Genomic DNA, 17,148 nt, shown 5'->3' with positions numbered 1-17,148 from the left:
TTGATATAACATTATTAATACATAGTATTTCTCTGTCGGTCGAAAAGAAATGCGTCAAATAGCTAGATCGAAAATGCTCGCTTCGTTCATTGCCCCGCCGTTCGCGCCTCCATCTCCCGTGGCCAGAGTATTATCACGATATTAAAATAGTTATCACAATTGAACCACCAATTGGAAGAAGGGAATAAACGACACTTTTCGACATATTCACTTTTATACACTCTTACCTTCTTTAGACGTAGGGCTAAATATTATACATTTAAGGCAGGTCTGTCGGTGAATAAATCAAGATTGATATTTTCTTAATAGTCATTGATGTCCTATAAGTTGAAAGCAAAAAGTTATGAAGTATTTTTTATTGCCACCGTTCTTATTTTTTGGATGTATTCCCTTTTTCCAATTAGTGGTTCAATTATATTTAGAATTAAAACAATATTATATCAAATACCTTTATTAAACGAACATGTCAAAACAGATTATCTTAAGCATAATATGGGATACAGTAAAATATTTATTAATAACTATTTTTACAAAAATATAACAAATATCCTTTGTAAACGCAGCCGACTCAATCCACTTACATTAAAAATCACAATCTTTACAAAATAATGGTAAAAATAAAACAAGGAAAACAGCGACGTTTTAATGACGATTACTGAGTTCGCCTAGTGGTCGAAAATGAATAAATTTTTTATTGAAAGTTATATGTATTTGTGTATTCGATCGTTATTTTTCTTTTTACTTTCATTTTTTACACTGACCTTTTTTCAAACTGAATAGAAAAAGGCATCTTTTCTTGTCTGCCTATTCATGTATAGATAATAAATAAATAAGGCATGTATGGTATATCTTGGTCGTCTCCTAAATATTGAATGTATAATCGTTAGGCGTAAGTTGTATAAAAACTATAATTATTAAATATTAATTTAAATATGTGGTATTTATGTATTATATATTTCTTTGATATAACACTATTTAAATTATATAAGCTGGTTAGCAGTTACATATATTATTCGAGTTAGATTTACAAAAGCGAGTTTCCTTTAGTGTGATAACATTACTGTCTTTTAGATTTGAATGCATTTTCTATAAAACTTCTTGTTTAACATTCTAGTTATTGTCTAATGTTATATATATATAGAAATGAATATTCTTATTTATTTTAGTTCATAATAAATCCTGACCAATAATATAAAGAAAATTTCGACTACGAATATCAGTACTTCTACTTAAAAATATTCAACATTAGATACAATTGATATGTTATTTTAATATTTATTATTATTGAAATGTGTACTTGATTAGATGTATTTGAAAATTCATTGGATTGAAAACGTTAATATTTCGTAAATATGAGTATTTTTAGTGAGGCTAGTGAGAGGCAAGCGGTTAAACTGCATTGCAGATCATTTAAATATTAAATCGAATACGAGAAATGTTTGTGTTACAGAAATTGAAAAGAGATCCTAACTGTCCGTATTGTGTCTCACTGGTTCACCAAATCGTAATCAAATTTGCTAACAATAAATACAATTTTTGAATGTAATGCCATCTTTTATTTCACTCTCGATAAATTAATATTAGTATTTCGTATTGCATATTACATTTTATAATCGTCACTTCGGCGTCGGAACTGCATACGATAATCTTTTGACAGTTAATTTTACGTTTACGTATTATATCATTCGAAAGAATTTAACTCCATTTTAGTTTTACAAAATATTTTTTTAAATTATAAATATTTTTACCTTCGACAAATAATTAAGACTAATTAAAATAGGATAGCGTCTCCAATCGCCCCTGTGGGATATAAGAGCGGCATCAATAGATGGAGACAGTTTTGTAATCTACTTTTAAAATAGACCACTTTTTTATAATAAAATAATCAAGGTTTGAATAAAATGCTTCAAAATTAATATAAAATAGTCATCGATGTGGTTTATCATTTTCACAACTATAAATAAAATGTTAAAAAATACAGGTACTATTAATATTATAGGTATTTATTATGAAAATAAAAACAAACCCACTTTTCCCTCTTGAGCCGACTTGAGTCGTCGCAATTCGATGCAATCGATGCGGCGTCAAAACTCAAAGCAAAACTTAAGAAAAACTGAATACTATACAGCAATCATAATCTAGCATAAATATTAATATACTTCATACAATTTCCAACTCTTTTTACATCTTTGGTTAAATACCTAGTAAGGGTTGGTGATCACTTTGAACACATACGTTTGGAATAATTAAAAACTTTTAATCGAATTTCAAGCTACGTCTAACTTCAGGTCTAAACGCACTTTAGATTCTATCGTTACTAACGGAATAACATTTTATTTTCGACTATTTCATTTCTAAAATTATCGTTTATTCGATTTAAACATATTTCAAAAAATATTTTTAGTATGGTAGCTATGAATTCAGTATTGTAACAATAATCCTTCTAAAGGTATTTCGTAAATGCTACATAATGCACTGTTTATAAATTTAACGCTGTATCCATGCACTGTGGTTTTGCAACTAAAGTGCGCTTAGGCTCGTAATTTTCGTAAAACATTGGTAACCATTCCGGCTGTTCAGGTAAAAGTTTCATGTAAAAATAATGAGAGGTAACAATTTGGCAGTTGAATTGGCGTTTAAGTCGATTATTTATCAGCTATTAAAGGTACCTCTAAAACGACTAGGTGACGTTTTTGATGAGTTGACATTCTACGAATATCCTTTTGCTTTTATTTTACAAAATTCATATTGGTTACCCAGTTTTAGGAAAACAATCTTTTCTAATCAATATAGCACTGATTTATTAATAGTTCATAGATCACTACCTTAAAGCCTAATCTTCAATTTTTCCTTTACAATTAAACACTACGATGCAGTTGATTTTCTGCCCATCAACGAACTGCGACCCCATTGATAGTGACCACTGCGCTGGGTCCAGTCGGCTCAGGTTCATACGCGGAGTCCGTGTCGCTTCGTCTTCCGTACGCTGCATTTTCCGCCAGACTCTCACTGTACGGGGAATCGTAAAGGTTGTCAGTCACGTGGTCGTAAATATGTCTTCCGTTTGTGTCGTGGAGTGTAGCGTAGCTCATAACGGCTGCGTTTTGATCTTCTTTGCGCTCAGCGCCTTCGATGTTTTCGGTGTTCTTGACTGGTGTCGCCTTACGGCTGTAAATAAAGGTGACATTAGAATAATCATATTTAACAAGAGTAAGGATTGTATATTCGATCTGAATATTTTTTTATAACGATTCTCTCACAGCTAACATAGCCTCAAACCAGGGAGTGATATCACGGGAGGTAATTTTAAACAGGAATGACTTATGCTTATGGAACGTAGTGAGTAATAAAAGAGTTATTTTCAGAGTATACCACTTAAATGGGTGAAACTTTTCATGATAGTTTGTTTTTGTAAGTAAGAAATACGCAATTCAGTATTTAGGCGTGTGTTCAATCAGTAAAAGACTAACATTACAGTGTTTTCCGACGGGATGTCCCCTCGGGTACACGGCTAGTTTTCATACGGGACATATTTACCACTACCAAGTGTTTTAAATACAAGTCTTTATTTTTCTGACATTTTTGAATATTTATATTTTAAATTTAAATTATACTAAATATGACGAAATTAACATAAAGCACTTACAGTCTCAGATAGATGACTCCCAGCAACATCAATAAAAATAGAACTACACCACAGCCGACGCCGACGCTCAATGGCAAGGCACCACTTTCTGCTGCTTCATTCGTTGTCAACTCGCATCGAGGATCTTCGCCAGACCATTTCCCGTCATCTAAACACTTGCGCAGGAAGGGTCCAACGCGCTGGTACTGCGGCAGACAGTGGTACTCGATTGAACTTCCAAACAGAGTCGAAGTGTTTGATATGATTATACGTCCGTTTTCGATAGTTCCCGGTGATTTACAATCTATAGCTGTAAACAAAATGCACATTCATTTAATAATATTATGTGATACCTGTGAACAAACTAGAATGTAAAATTTGGGTTAATATAGGAAATAGTATTTTAATTTCCACTTACGTATACAAACTGGTGGAGTCCCATTCCATTGGCCTTTGGGCAAACAGGTTCTTGTCTGATTACCTTTGATACTATAACCTCTTTCGCATCTGTAGTGCGCTTCTCCGCCTATGCTGAGAGTTGACGTGACGACGAGTAAGCCAGTACTACCCTTGATCTGAATCGATGGATCCGTGCAAGTTATTTCTGTAAAGTTTGTATGTTTCTTAATAGCTATTTTATTTAGTTATTAAAGACAGCGCCCACGCAATTTGTCTCTGTTTTTTTAATTAATTCTCATTGAACGCAGATATATGTAAGTTCCAATGAATAGTTAAATCAGCCTGTGTTGATACTACGTTCTCAATTATTACAAATTAAATAGAATGCTATTGTTTTGTTACTTTATATTTTATTTATAAATTTATTAAGTTATCGATTGCAATATATGTAGGTTTGACCATGAGCTACCATCGTACGGCCCTAATAGCTCTTTAAAGTGACCTAAATATAATATGAATGATTTTACCTTTACAAACTGGCGCTTCTGAGCTCCATGTGCCATTATCCTGGCACAACCTTCGTGATACGCCATCAAGCTGCCAGTGCTCATCACACTCATAAAGTGCTGCAGCTCCATAGTAAGTTGCGTTCGTCGCAAGTGTGACTTTTCCGTTCTGAATGCGCCCAGGATTTCCACAATCAACATCTAAAAGTTTATTATTAAGGGATAATACCACGCATAATATAATTAATTTAATTACTTATATATACTAAATAATACAACCATATAATAGACTAATAATATGCTGAGCTTATCAGCTTTTTTACCCGCGCAAAATTTATAAAACTGTACCTAGAGCATACAAAACGTTACCTCCCATCAAGGGGTAAATTAAATAAAGTAGTCCTCGGGACTTAATCTATTACAATACCAAACTTCATCTAAATCGGTTAAGCAGTTTCAACTCGATCAAGTTACAGGGTTACTTTAGTGCTTATAAATTAGTATAGATATTTTTATCGTTGAAGATACTTCAATATGACTATTTCTTATATTTAGACTATTTTTTTACGTGCAGGTTTCAATAGTAACTGAAATAAAATAATTGCATTGTTAAGCCAGAAAACCTTTGTAATATTATTGGTATCGGATATTCGGCTACGAGTACCCGATACTGCCGAACACTAACATAATAGAATGACTGCTTCGTTCGTCTAGAATAACCCGGTTTAAACAGTAAAATCAATATCCTTCCCTAGTCGTAGATGTACAATAAATAAAGAAATAGTTTTGATTTTGATTTAACTAATTCTTGCTCGTTTTTAAATATGAAATATACTCATTACTCTTATCATTATCATTGCATAGTATAAAACAAAGTCTGCTTCAGCTGTCTGTCCGTATCTTTGCTTAGATCTTTAAAATTATATAAAATTATTTGATGCGATTTTTTCAATAGATAGATTGATTCAGGGGGAAGATTTATATGCGTAATACATGTACAATATGTTAGAGAAATATTATCAATTTTAAAGGTCTCTAAAGTGATGTCAAAACACATTCTGTAATATATTTAGTATCATTGCATTCTGGCGTAGCTGGGCGGTTTCCTAGTTTACCTATAAAAAAAGCCTAAATGTTGAGTATTACTTAAAAAAAATCTACATACATTGGCATCTTGGTGTGACTCCACTCCACTGTCCGGTGTCCTCGCATGTGGAAAGGCTCTCGCCCACCACCTTATAGCCGCGCTCGCAGCGATACTTGACGAGCGCCCCAATACGATACGTATTGCCGTTGTTCGTACTCCCTGACGTGCGGATTAGCGTACGTCCGTGCATTCGATCGTTGCCGGTCACTGATACTATACTATTCTCAGCGACTATTGGCTCGGCACATCTTATTTCTGTTCAAAAAAATAATCATTGAATTGATTTAAATTAAAATAATGAAACCATTATAGTACGACACTACTTAGATGTAGCATCGGCAAAATTCGTAAAACCGATCATATCAATATTTATTTCTCATGCGAATGTGATCTTTGCACAAACGTAATAACTTTTAATATCATATGACCTAATATATTCGTCAATTTGACGCGTCGATTAACATGCACTTGCTTTCTCTGACGCGTGAATCTATAGCGACGAATAGCGTCGATTGGCGCGATAGGGAGCTCTTTCCATTGGTTGTGTAAATCGGTAGTAATCGGTTTTATTATCATTCCTTTGCATTTTCCGATGCTACATCTTGTGTCGTACTATTCTTTTAAATATTTACAGTGTTATTAACATTCAAGTCAATAAATAATTTTAAAAAGTATCAAAAAATTGTATGTATCAGATTGTTTAATGGTATTTGTTAATACCTTCACATCTTGGAGAAGAGTCACTCCACTGATGGTCCTCTGTACACACTCTTCTGACTGCACCCACAAGCCTGTAGTTGGTCGTGCAAGCGTATTGTATGACGCTGCCCAAATGTGTAGTTCCGTTAAGCAACTCCGATAAGCCGTAAGGAAGAGGTGGTAATTTGCCACAATCCACATCTACAAATTAGAAAAATAAAATAATTAAGGAATCTACAACAGCAACTCTGTAAATTTCCCACAGCTGGGCTAAGGCCTCCTCTCCTTTTGAAGAGAAGGTTTGAAATATATTTCACCACGGTGTTCCAATGCGGGTTGATGAAATACACATGTGGCAAAATTTCTATGAAATGACACATGCAGGTTTTTTCACGATGTTTTCCTTCACCTCCGAGAACGAGATGAATTATAAATACAAATTAAGCACATGAATATTCAGAGGTGCCTGGGTTTAAACCTGTAATCATCGGTTAAGGTGCACGCGTTCTAACTACTGGGCCATCTCAAACGGAAGGAATATGTAATTTAAATATTCAGAGGATTAGAAAAAAATATAATATACTAATACAAAAAATACACGTACAGTCACACTTTGGTGATTCACCGGACCATTCGCCATCCGGCTGGCACGTTAGATTCGGCTCGCCGACAAGCTTATGTCCCTTCTCGCAATGGAAATCGATCGTTGAATGTACGTTGTAATCATACGCCTCCATATAACCTCCGGCAGGCACTTCTGGATCCGGGCAGGAAATTACTGAAATGAAAATATTATATAGACACATCGATTGAACATTCCGCATCAGAATCATTATGTAATGTTATTGTATTGGACTTATATACCTATATTATTAATATTTTATAAACTAATATGACATTGATACTTACATTCACAGGAAGGTATATCGTGTGACCATTTTCCATCTCGGTTGCACGTTAACACCTCAGCTCCAGCAAGCCAGTAGTCAGATTCACAGTTGAATTGAGCGACCGATCCATAAGTTGTGGTTCCGTTGAGCAAAACAAACGAGCCTTTATGAACTTGAGCCGGTGTCCCACAGTCCACATATTTGCATGAGGGTGGAGTACCTGACCAGACTCCACCGAGATTGCAGGTAACGCTCTGTAAATTACCTTATTCGTTATCACCATGTATAGGCAGTGTACGAGTATATTCATGAATGTTAAGTGTGTGAAAGTGAAGCAAATTGTCTAAATCCTGTTCTATTCAAAACAATGAATCATAATCATATATTGTTCTTTTAGTACATTTTTGTATCTTACCGGTTGTCCAAAGAGGATGAAGCCATTTTGGCATGTATATGTCGCTAATGAGCCTGCCTTGTGTCCGCTGACGGCCACGGTAGCCCCGGTCACAGGCGGTGGTTCCGGACACCAATCAAACAGGCATTTCGGCGCCTCGCCATCCCAGATACCTTCATCGCCGCAGTACCTTTCTTCATTACCAACAAGTGTGTAGTTTTCTTTACACGAATAAACAGCTCGAGCGCCGTGAGTCGTGCGACCATCTACCAAACTGACGTCACCATCTTGTATAGGCGTTAAGCCACCACAGTTCACATCTATTGCAAAAATAAACAGCATTATTGAAATTAGCATACAAAATATAACCATCACACTTAATGTATTTTTTTAATCCGATAGAGATCCGATAGAGAAAAGTATATTGCAACTATCAATCCATTTTGACAAGCAATACATGGCGACTGAAGTAAGGTACTTACATTTACAACTAGGCGCGGCTCCTGACCAAAAGCCGTCTTTCTTGCACTTCCTCGTCTTGTCTCCGATAAGCATGTGACCATCCGGGCATTTGTAAGCTATCGACGAGTCGACTTGATAACTGCTGCCCTCGATCGTCGTATTCAGAAGCTTGTCAGGACTCCCACAGGAAGGCGGCACTACAAATGTCATTTAATCGCGTTATTACAAAAACAGTGTCCTTTTTAATATTCATCTCATTTCACTTCGCTATTTGCAAACATTTAAAATCAATGTACAAGTAATATTGCAGTATTATGTAAACGCCAGACGCAATAACGTTACATTACAGCGATGATATTTAAAATGGTATTCTTCGCTTTGCTTTTTACGCAATAACATAAATATATTTTATTTTGTTTATTTATACCTATATAAATAGCTGTTTATATACTAATTACAAAAAAAAATAAACAATCACAGCGCGTGCATCATTGTATTTTAATTATACATACTTTGCTTTATTAATAAAACAATAACAGGGAGATTAAGTCTTGACATGGTTATAATTCACAGGGTTTTAAAATTAAACAAGCTTGTTATTATATTGAGTAAAATATATATAGCAAATAAATAGTTATAACAATACTTTCAGAGGGCATCGCGTGGCATCGCAATTCGCACGAGCGGTAAATAAAACGGATATGTACCTATGAATGACACTCACGGTACTGGCAGATCCAGTGCAGGTAGTCGAGATTGCAGCCCACGTCGTTCCAGAGCCAGGCGCGGCCGCCATCCAGCACCACGCAGTTCTGTTCCCCGTTATAGTTGTTTGGTTGATCCTTACCCCATGTCGGTTTTGAAACCATTTCACCTAAAATTTCATATTAACGTTAATCTTTTTGTCTTATACAATAACAATTTCAGCCGTGTATATCTATAATGTCGTTATCTATCTAAATTCTAAACACAATTATGAGTCATGAGTACAAAAAACGGTGGAAAATATTAAAATATGTAATTTATCGAAGGTAAGACCATAAAATTATTTCTTAAATTAATCAAGTTGCCAAAAAACCGCTTATCCGCGTATATATGTCGATAGGGAATTTTTTTCTCATTAATATGCCTTCAAAATTGTAAACTGATCCGACGTCAGTTAACGGCATTATTGTTATACCACGTCAGTTTTATGGTATGCACACTCTCCTTTAAGGAAAAGTTTAGAGTGTAATCCACTACGTAGCTCTAACATGAGTTGATCATACACGTCGCAGATTTTCATATGTGTTTCCTCATTTTGTTTTCCTTTAAAGCCGAGCTCTAGATGGATACTTACGCTCATTAAAACTCTATCTTATTTGCCGGGTTGAATGCCCTAATGATACGAGTAGATGATTAACAAGCGTTGGAAAAGTGTGGGCATACTGCTGTACGATATTAAGGTTCGTTTTGTAATATTTGGGGAATGCTGAGAAGGTTAGTTATGTTGTTTCAGGTAACTTACCGTCGACCCATTTCCAAGTCCGGGACGTAAGTCCAGGTTCCTTTTGGGCGCCTATCCACACGAGTTGCGTTTTCAACTGAGTTTTACGTCTTTCTAATTCTTGAATCAGATAACTAGATGTCGCTCCCTGTTTAAAAATACAATGTTAAAGATAAAGTTTCGTTTGCTTAACAATGTCATTATTTTCTAATGAAATCAATATAATATTCAACTGGGTTATTTACGCAGTATGTACAAAACCAAAGCCAAACAAGTACAGGTCTACTATTAATAATTTACTGTGATAATACTCGGAATCTCAGATCATAAAACAAAAGGCAGATGGGGCGGCCGAAATATTATGAACAACAAAAGCGAATACATATTCCCGGTAGAGCGAAACAACGCGACTTTTAGTTAATACTAGAAAATTGTTGTCACTTCCATTATAAATTATTGATAACTATTGACATTTTTAGAACTATGATTTGCATTACGGAAGACAAGAACGTTGTGAGCGAGGCTTTAAAATTGTTGCGCGTAAAGTATGTCGTTGTTGAGCTTAGAAACTTTACCAAACGTGCATTAAGTAACGCGGCGTCGGGTCGTGGTTCCGGACTAAGTTTCTTTACAAATTTGCAAAGAAAAATACATCATGGTATTAAAAAAAGAAGTATTTGCCGTAATTAACTTATTATTAATATTTCACATGGTTCTACACCATTGTAGGAACTTGAGTGATAGGAAAACTAATTTCGTGGTTTTCTGATAAAAAATGAAATCAAACAATTTTGTAAAAATGCTATTTTAAAATAACGTGTATACCCGGAACTACGAGCTGTCAAATACTACTTAACCCTGTATAAGTGTATAACAAAAGGCGACGTGAAAAATAGTTAACATTCAATTTATTTAAAGATTTAAATAAAATAATGTCACGTGCGTTTTGCGTGCAATTAATTAACTATGGTTCAATAAGTAGACTTTCATATAATTAAAATGATTAAATTCGTTGTAATTTTGCATATCTCATTGCTAAGTATCAAATTAACATATATTACCTGAAAACCGTGTATGAGGTCGCCGCCGTGAGCCTGGCATTGTTTCCTTGCTTCTTCAAAGGATGCGCCTTTCGCCACGTTAAATTCGTAACAGTTTCTAGAAAAAGCAGCCAACTCTATGTCTGCCGAGGCACCGACGGGTGCGCATCGATCGTTCGAGAATTCTACAGTAAGATAAAAATGAAATATTCAAGTCGTTAATGGAAATTCGGCTATAGTTCGATTATTCGAATTTTCACTGACTATATATTCTTCGCCAAGTAATCCTATGTATCGCGAAATGCGGATACCACTCATGTTGATTGTTAGTTGTTAGTGCTTATTGACAAAGGTAAATTTAACAAAGTAAACAAATTTATTTTCAAAAATATTAAACTATTTTCCAAATATCTGATAACGAGTCTAATAACAGCGCGAATCAATTATTTATATTCATATTTATAACGATTATAATTCGATAACGTGTATTAAAGAGTATCAATGTCAAATATTATTTTCATAACATTATTATTTTTAACTTAAACAGGATGTAACATATTTATTTCTATGCTATAAGCGTCTTTGTACAAGGTTTATAGAATAAATAATTTTAGAAATGTACAATTAAAAGTAAGATACATCTACCGCCAAACAACAGTACTCAGTATTATTGAGTTCCGGTTTGAAGGGTGAGTGAGCCAGTGTAACTACCGGCACAAGGGACATAACATCTTAGTTCCCAAGGTTGGTGGCACATTGACGATGTAAGGAATAGTTAATATTTCTTACAAAGTCTATGGGTGATGATGACCACTTATCATCAAGTGGCGCATATGCTCGTCCACCAACCTAAACCATAAAAAAATAATCAACCCTTAGTTTCACAGCTTCACAGCTAAGTCTTTTAAAATGTTTTTGTTAATTATATTGTTGTTGTAATACGTTGTACCATATTAAGTAATTGTATTGACCTTCCGTTGTGAAGACCTCGACTTCGCATAACGATAGCGAGCCCTCGACTCCGACGAGTTGCAGGAACACATGCTGTCCGATGAGAGGTCGAGCGCAAGTGAATGTCTTCGTAACTCCTTCATCTGAACAAGTAATAAATTCATCTAAATCTATACATATAATAAAATTGGATTGTCTGTCTGTAATATTAAAATAGCCCTTTTTTACTCAATGCATATGTATTTATACACGTTACATATACCAAAATAACATTTTTTTCAATTTTTGTCGGTCTCTCTGTCTGGAACAGCTGGACCGATTTTGATAGGACTTTCACAGGCAGATAACTGATATAAGAGGCAGTAACTTAGGCTACAATACATACATATATATATATATTTTTTTAATGTAAGTAACAAGGTCGCAGGCAAAGCTAGTATTTAATAAATATTTATTAAAGTACTCATACAAAATACGTTCGTCGTTCTTCCCAACAATACAATTCTAGGAAACGTTGTACGTTAATAATAATTAAACCGTATTCACCTTCGACTCTCCATATATTTCTTTAAAATTTAATTTATTATTCGATATTAAGTTTTTAAATTCGATTTTTAAATGGAAAATGGTTCATCCTTTACAAAATAATCTTTAGTTTTGTTTTCGAATTCAGGCGTTACTGGCTTTGTTATTTATTTCATTAATTTACATATATTTTATTTCATTAATTTTAATTAATAAAATTCTGACAGGGTTTTCTAAAGGCCCGCCTGGGAGGGTGCCGGCGGTATATGCATGCTGTACTAACAAGAATACTTAGTAAGCTACTGCAGGAATAAGGAATGTAATGTTAGTGTTCCCGAGATTGGTGGCGAATTAATTCTTACAATGGCAACGTATCTTAGCATTGTTTTCCTCTTACGATCAAGTGGGCCATTTGGTAGATTTCTCATATACATATAATCAATACAAAAAAAATTGTCACATATATTATTTGTAAGATTTTTTAATCACATGGAAGAAATATATTTATTCTACAGATGCAATACAATGACGAAATTTCTCGTTTTTCTTTAGAGATTTAAAGTATAAAAATAAACTATTTTCCATAAAATCATTTCTTCCCACGCTTTTTATCGAGAAACATTATCTTTATAAATAATTTTTCAATTACTTTATACGTCACTAGAAGTCTTTAAAATGTGTAAGCTTCTTTATAAAGGGTATATCAGAGAATAGACATTATTGTACTTTCGTCTTGATAATTTTATACCTTATTTACTTGACAAATAAATAACCTGTATTATTGTTCAATGAAAATTTATTAAATGAATTAAAAACTAGAAATGGTGATCATTAAAGCAGACCTCAGCTGTCTGGTCTATCGAAGCCTCTGGAAATAGAAACTCCAGTCCAATCTATTTCCAGAAATCGATTTTGAGAGCCATTTTGTATTCCAGCTTAAAGTTTCGTTAGAATATTTATTTGGGAAAAGTTTCTGAACGTATAAAATCTTTACATAGTATTAAATCAAGTCGATTACCGTTGTGCCTCTGTGTATGCTTACATCTTTATAATTACGCAACTGATTTTGATGCGATTTTTTAAATAGATAAATTGATAATATAACAGAGAAACACTAATGATTCTAGAGGTTTTTACGAGATGTTGTAAATAAACACATTCTTTGCACTTGCATTCCTTACGAAATGGATCCCAAATAATGTGCATCTAAAAATGCCCTTCAAAAATTCGACGATGGTATATAGTATAATATATAATGCTTTACTTTTTACAAAAAACAATGGTTTATTTCCAAGCTATTTTAAGAAATATAGCATTAATCCTGATCCAATCAAGTACCTTAAACACATTATGCATTTAATATAGATCAATACGGGCCTTTTCAGCATGTAATTTAAATAAATGTTTTCGAAGATACTGCAGATTTAAAACGCAGGCACAGAGCGCTTTGTATTGTATAATCACAAAAAAAACTGTGAAAATTGTAAGGCATGCTGTAGTACATTTAGTATCTGCATTGCACCCGTGGGAAACCGAGAATAGTCGCTAATTGTTAAATAAATTATATAATTATTACAGAAGTCAGTAAAATATTAAGGAGAAAACATTTATATATAAAAAGTGGAAACTTGCATATGTATTACATAATCATATTACATACATGTTATAATGATGTTTGCCCTAACTCTGTGTAAAGTTCGTAGTTAACAATTTCAGAGCAACACACCATTTTTGAATTACAGTTTAATGAAAAATCGTCGAGAGAAACGAAATATACACGTGCCGGGCTACGGCAGCGTTTCGGAAAAAAAAACAACTGAAAGTTGTTTGTCAATATACTTGGATCAGAATTCAATGGGAATCGTATGTAGCGGCAAGGGGTTGGTATAATTGTTATTAGACCACATCGATATATTTAGGTATTATTTAAATATACATTCGAGCTCATGTCAACTTGTCCGAAATTCATCATAATATATCGTAAATCCGTATTGTTTACATGCCGTTAAGTAAAAATAAATCACGTTATTGAATCTATTTTCAAAAAATATTATCACTACGTTTTTAGATGGTACATATCACAGAAATATTCTTAATAAAATTCACGTGTAAAAGTAAATAGATTTTGAATTTTCTCTCTCCGAGAGACGGATTAAAAAAAGGTTATGAAACAGTTTTTTAACTGGTAGGGCATTGTGTTAGCCTGCCCGGCTTCGTTCTCGTTCCGTTCATCTGCCACTCCAGTTATTTTACAAGCAGACACCAATACTTTGTATACACCAATACTCGTGTTAAGCTAGTTTTGTGCTGAGTATTATTATAACTTATCTCTACGATTTATATATTATATGTTATACGCTTATGTTAATATTATTAATGGACATGATTGCCTCTCATCAGATACTTTATTTTCTCCTTTACTTTCCTAATACCCATTTGTTAAATAGGAATAGTGAGCCAGTGTAAATATAGGGGTCAATAACATCTTTGACCGTAATTGACGTATTGACAATATAAGAAGTGGATTAAACATAATTATGTAAATATTAAAGAGCAGAAGTGACTGACTATTTAACGTCAGATTGACAGCCTGCCTTCCCACAGTAAGAAACAGAAATCTTAAATAATAAAAAAACCATTACTAGTTTATAACAAGTTATATTTATTTGACATATCATTTTACAATTATTTTTTTATCAAGTTATCAATCCTTGTTATGGCATGTACGTAAAAAGTTTGCGTTTATAATTTAAAAACGCCGGCGTTGTTGTGTATATTTATCGTTAAAACACGTTATTCAAATACTGTTACCGATACTATCGGCTTTTTTATCAGTGACAGTTTTAAAAGGAAATGATATTTTAGTTAGAACTTCAATATAAATTTTTACTCGCGCGTGTCGAATACGAGTTTATTTAATTTTTAAAATAGTTTTTACATTTTACTCGAAATCATATAAAATGTTAAACCTTTTTGAACTTCGAGAGTTATTTTAGTGATAAAATATATTGTTATAAGAGCTTAATTCTTTTATATAGAATTGTCGATGTTCGAATCAATCACATTACCTATATATTATTGTCTTTAAAAATAAAAGGAAAAGTGCTTGATAGCTTGTAACTCGTTATTAATTGTAAGTAACAGTCAATTGCTGTCAACAGCTTGGCCGCGTTGTTTAGAAAGTGCCAGTTGATCTTTGACTTCGCAGGAAATAGCCGTTCAAAGTAAGTTATCAAAGAAATTCTCGGTGGAGTGATAAGTACATGAAACTACAAACTAAGTTGTTCGTAAGAATTGTATGATGAATTTATATTTTATGGTTATCTGGAGTGTGGGAAAAAAATCATATCATTGTTGTAATGCCGTAAAAAGATCGGTTTGTGTATGCTTCATAATACGTATCCAGCATTATAACGTGCTAGAGACAAACATTCTAGTAATATTATAAATGCGAAAGTTTGTGAAGATGAATGTATGTAAGTATGTATGTGAACCACTGAATTGATTTGGATGAAATTTTACAGTAATATAGGTTATACATCAAAACAACACTGCTACAATTTATAATGATTTTACGTAATTTGGTCATGATAGATAGATATCAAGTACCCGTGCGAAGCCGGGGCGGGTTGTTAGTACTATGTAATTAAAAATGATTTTTATTTCTTAAACAATTATGTTTAAGAAATAAAAATAATTTTAAACTTACTTGTCAATGTGGACACGCTCTACGTGACACTGGATGTACATATATACACCTATATAACTACGTATACTACGTAGGTTTTTGTTTGCGTTATTTAGTACGTAACGAGTCTGAGGCGTTACTCGCTAATAAAATGTGCATCAACCTTAAATATGAAAATAAAAAAAAAACTATTTTAAATCAAGACAAAAATCCTTCACGAAATTAATATCAAAAGTAGGTCGATTACTTGCAAAACATTTATTTCCTAGTGCAGGTCATTAGCAAAATAGAACAATAATATGTGAGGATGTTACGATCCATTATATTATCTTTTATAGTCTGAACATTTAATTGTCTGTTTTGACGAAAAGTTCTCAAGAGTACTTGGACTAATTAACTACAATGTGGAACGCATCGAGTATTCAATTACGTAAAGCTATTAAGTTTGTTTATGATTATATAACTGGTGCGTGTGCGCTCCAATACACCTCGTCCAACATTCACAACGCGACAAGAAATTGGCCACCTCGCCTAATGGCATTCTTGAATAAATTATGTTGCCAGTGAAATAAATAAAAATGTTTATTTAACACATTATATCTGAGATTAAATTAATTCACACGGGAACAATATTAAATCCAAACTGATTATGATTATTTTTAGTACAGTTTTAAATCCTGGCGTTTCATAATAACAGATATAATGTCTTGATTTGAAATTTCTTTTCAATATATAAAAAAAAAAGATTATTTAGAGGTGTTCATAATGAATGGATAATATGTCTAATATGAATAACTTTAACTGTAGTTATATTAATTGTAGAGTACAAATCAATTAAAGAAATCTTCTAGATTTAAACGACTGTATCAGATTGTTCGCTATACATTGCTTCGGTCATTGTAAAAAAAGAAACATCGAGATGACGATTGTACAAATGTAACATTATAATAATATCACGTATAATTAAGTCGCTTCAGCCGACAGCGATTCCCATGCCGCGTGTGAGAGCCTGTGAACATTTGCGACACGATTTCCACTTTCTTCCGATTGATTGATGTAAGCGATGGAGTTTTCGTATAATAAATTGCAAATTAACAACATTTTTATTTAATTTTAAATTCCTTCGAAATCATTTTTGTTTCAGTATAATATAAGAACTTTTTTTCGATACTAAATGTCTATGATTTTAAAAAAAGAATGCTTATAAAATTGCTTACATCAAATGTACTGACGTTTTATTTTGCTTTATTTGCCCAACTAATATATTGCTAGCGTGTTCCTAACCTATTTTTACTTTTTTTTTGCATCAACGATTTTAATTGGGTAGCACCGCCAT

The 17,148-nt window shown here is 33.3% G+C and overlaps 1 protein-coding gene across 1 annotated transcript in view; it reads right to left on the bottom strand.

Annotated features, from left to right (window-relative positions):
* Positions 1-435: 435 nt before the first annotated feature.
* Positions 436-17,148, bottom strand: part of LOC124543032 (sushi, von Willebrand factor type A, EGF and pentraxin domain-containing protein 1) — a 53,764-nt gene continuing 37,051 nt past the window's right edge. Inside the window, exons 5-17 of the mRNA XM_047121044.1 lie at positions 11,620-11,742; positions 10,670-10,833; positions 9,630-9,756; positions 8,847-8,996; positions 8,143-8,319; positions 7,682-7,980; positions 7,286-7,520; positions 6,981-7,154; positions 6,398-6,577; positions 5,696-5,932; positions 4,552-4,731; positions 3,647-4,229; positions 436-3,168 (exon numbers count right to left, since the gene is read on the bottom strand). Of these exons, the coding sequence (XP_046977000.1) occupies positions 4,009-4,229; positions 4,552-4,731; positions 5,696-5,932; positions 6,398-6,577; positions 6,981-7,154; positions 7,286-7,520; positions 7,682-7,980; positions 8,143-8,319; positions 8,847-8,996; positions 9,630-9,756; positions 10,670-10,833; positions 11,620-11,742 (2,267 nt within the window). The 3' untranslated portion in view covers positions 436-3,168; positions 3,647-4,008. The remainder of the gene's footprint in view (positions 3,169-3,646; positions 4,230-4,551; positions 4,732-5,695; positions 5,933-6,397; positions 6,578-6,980; positions 7,155-7,285; positions 7,521-7,681; positions 7,981-8,142; positions 8,320-8,846; positions 8,997-9,629; positions 9,757-10,669; positions 10,834-11,619; positions 11,743-17,148) is intronic.

Source organism: Vanessa cardui, chromosome Z (genome assembly GCF_905220365.1).
Source record: "Vanessa cardui chromosome Z, ilVanCard2.1, whole genome shotgun sequence".
NCBI classification, from domain to species: domain Eukaryota; kingdom Metazoa; phylum Arthropoda; class Insecta; order Lepidoptera; family Nymphalidae; genus Vanessa; species Vanessa cardui.
Note: the sequence above shows the minus strand (reverse complement) of the source record. Positions and strands in the feature narration are given on the sequence as shown.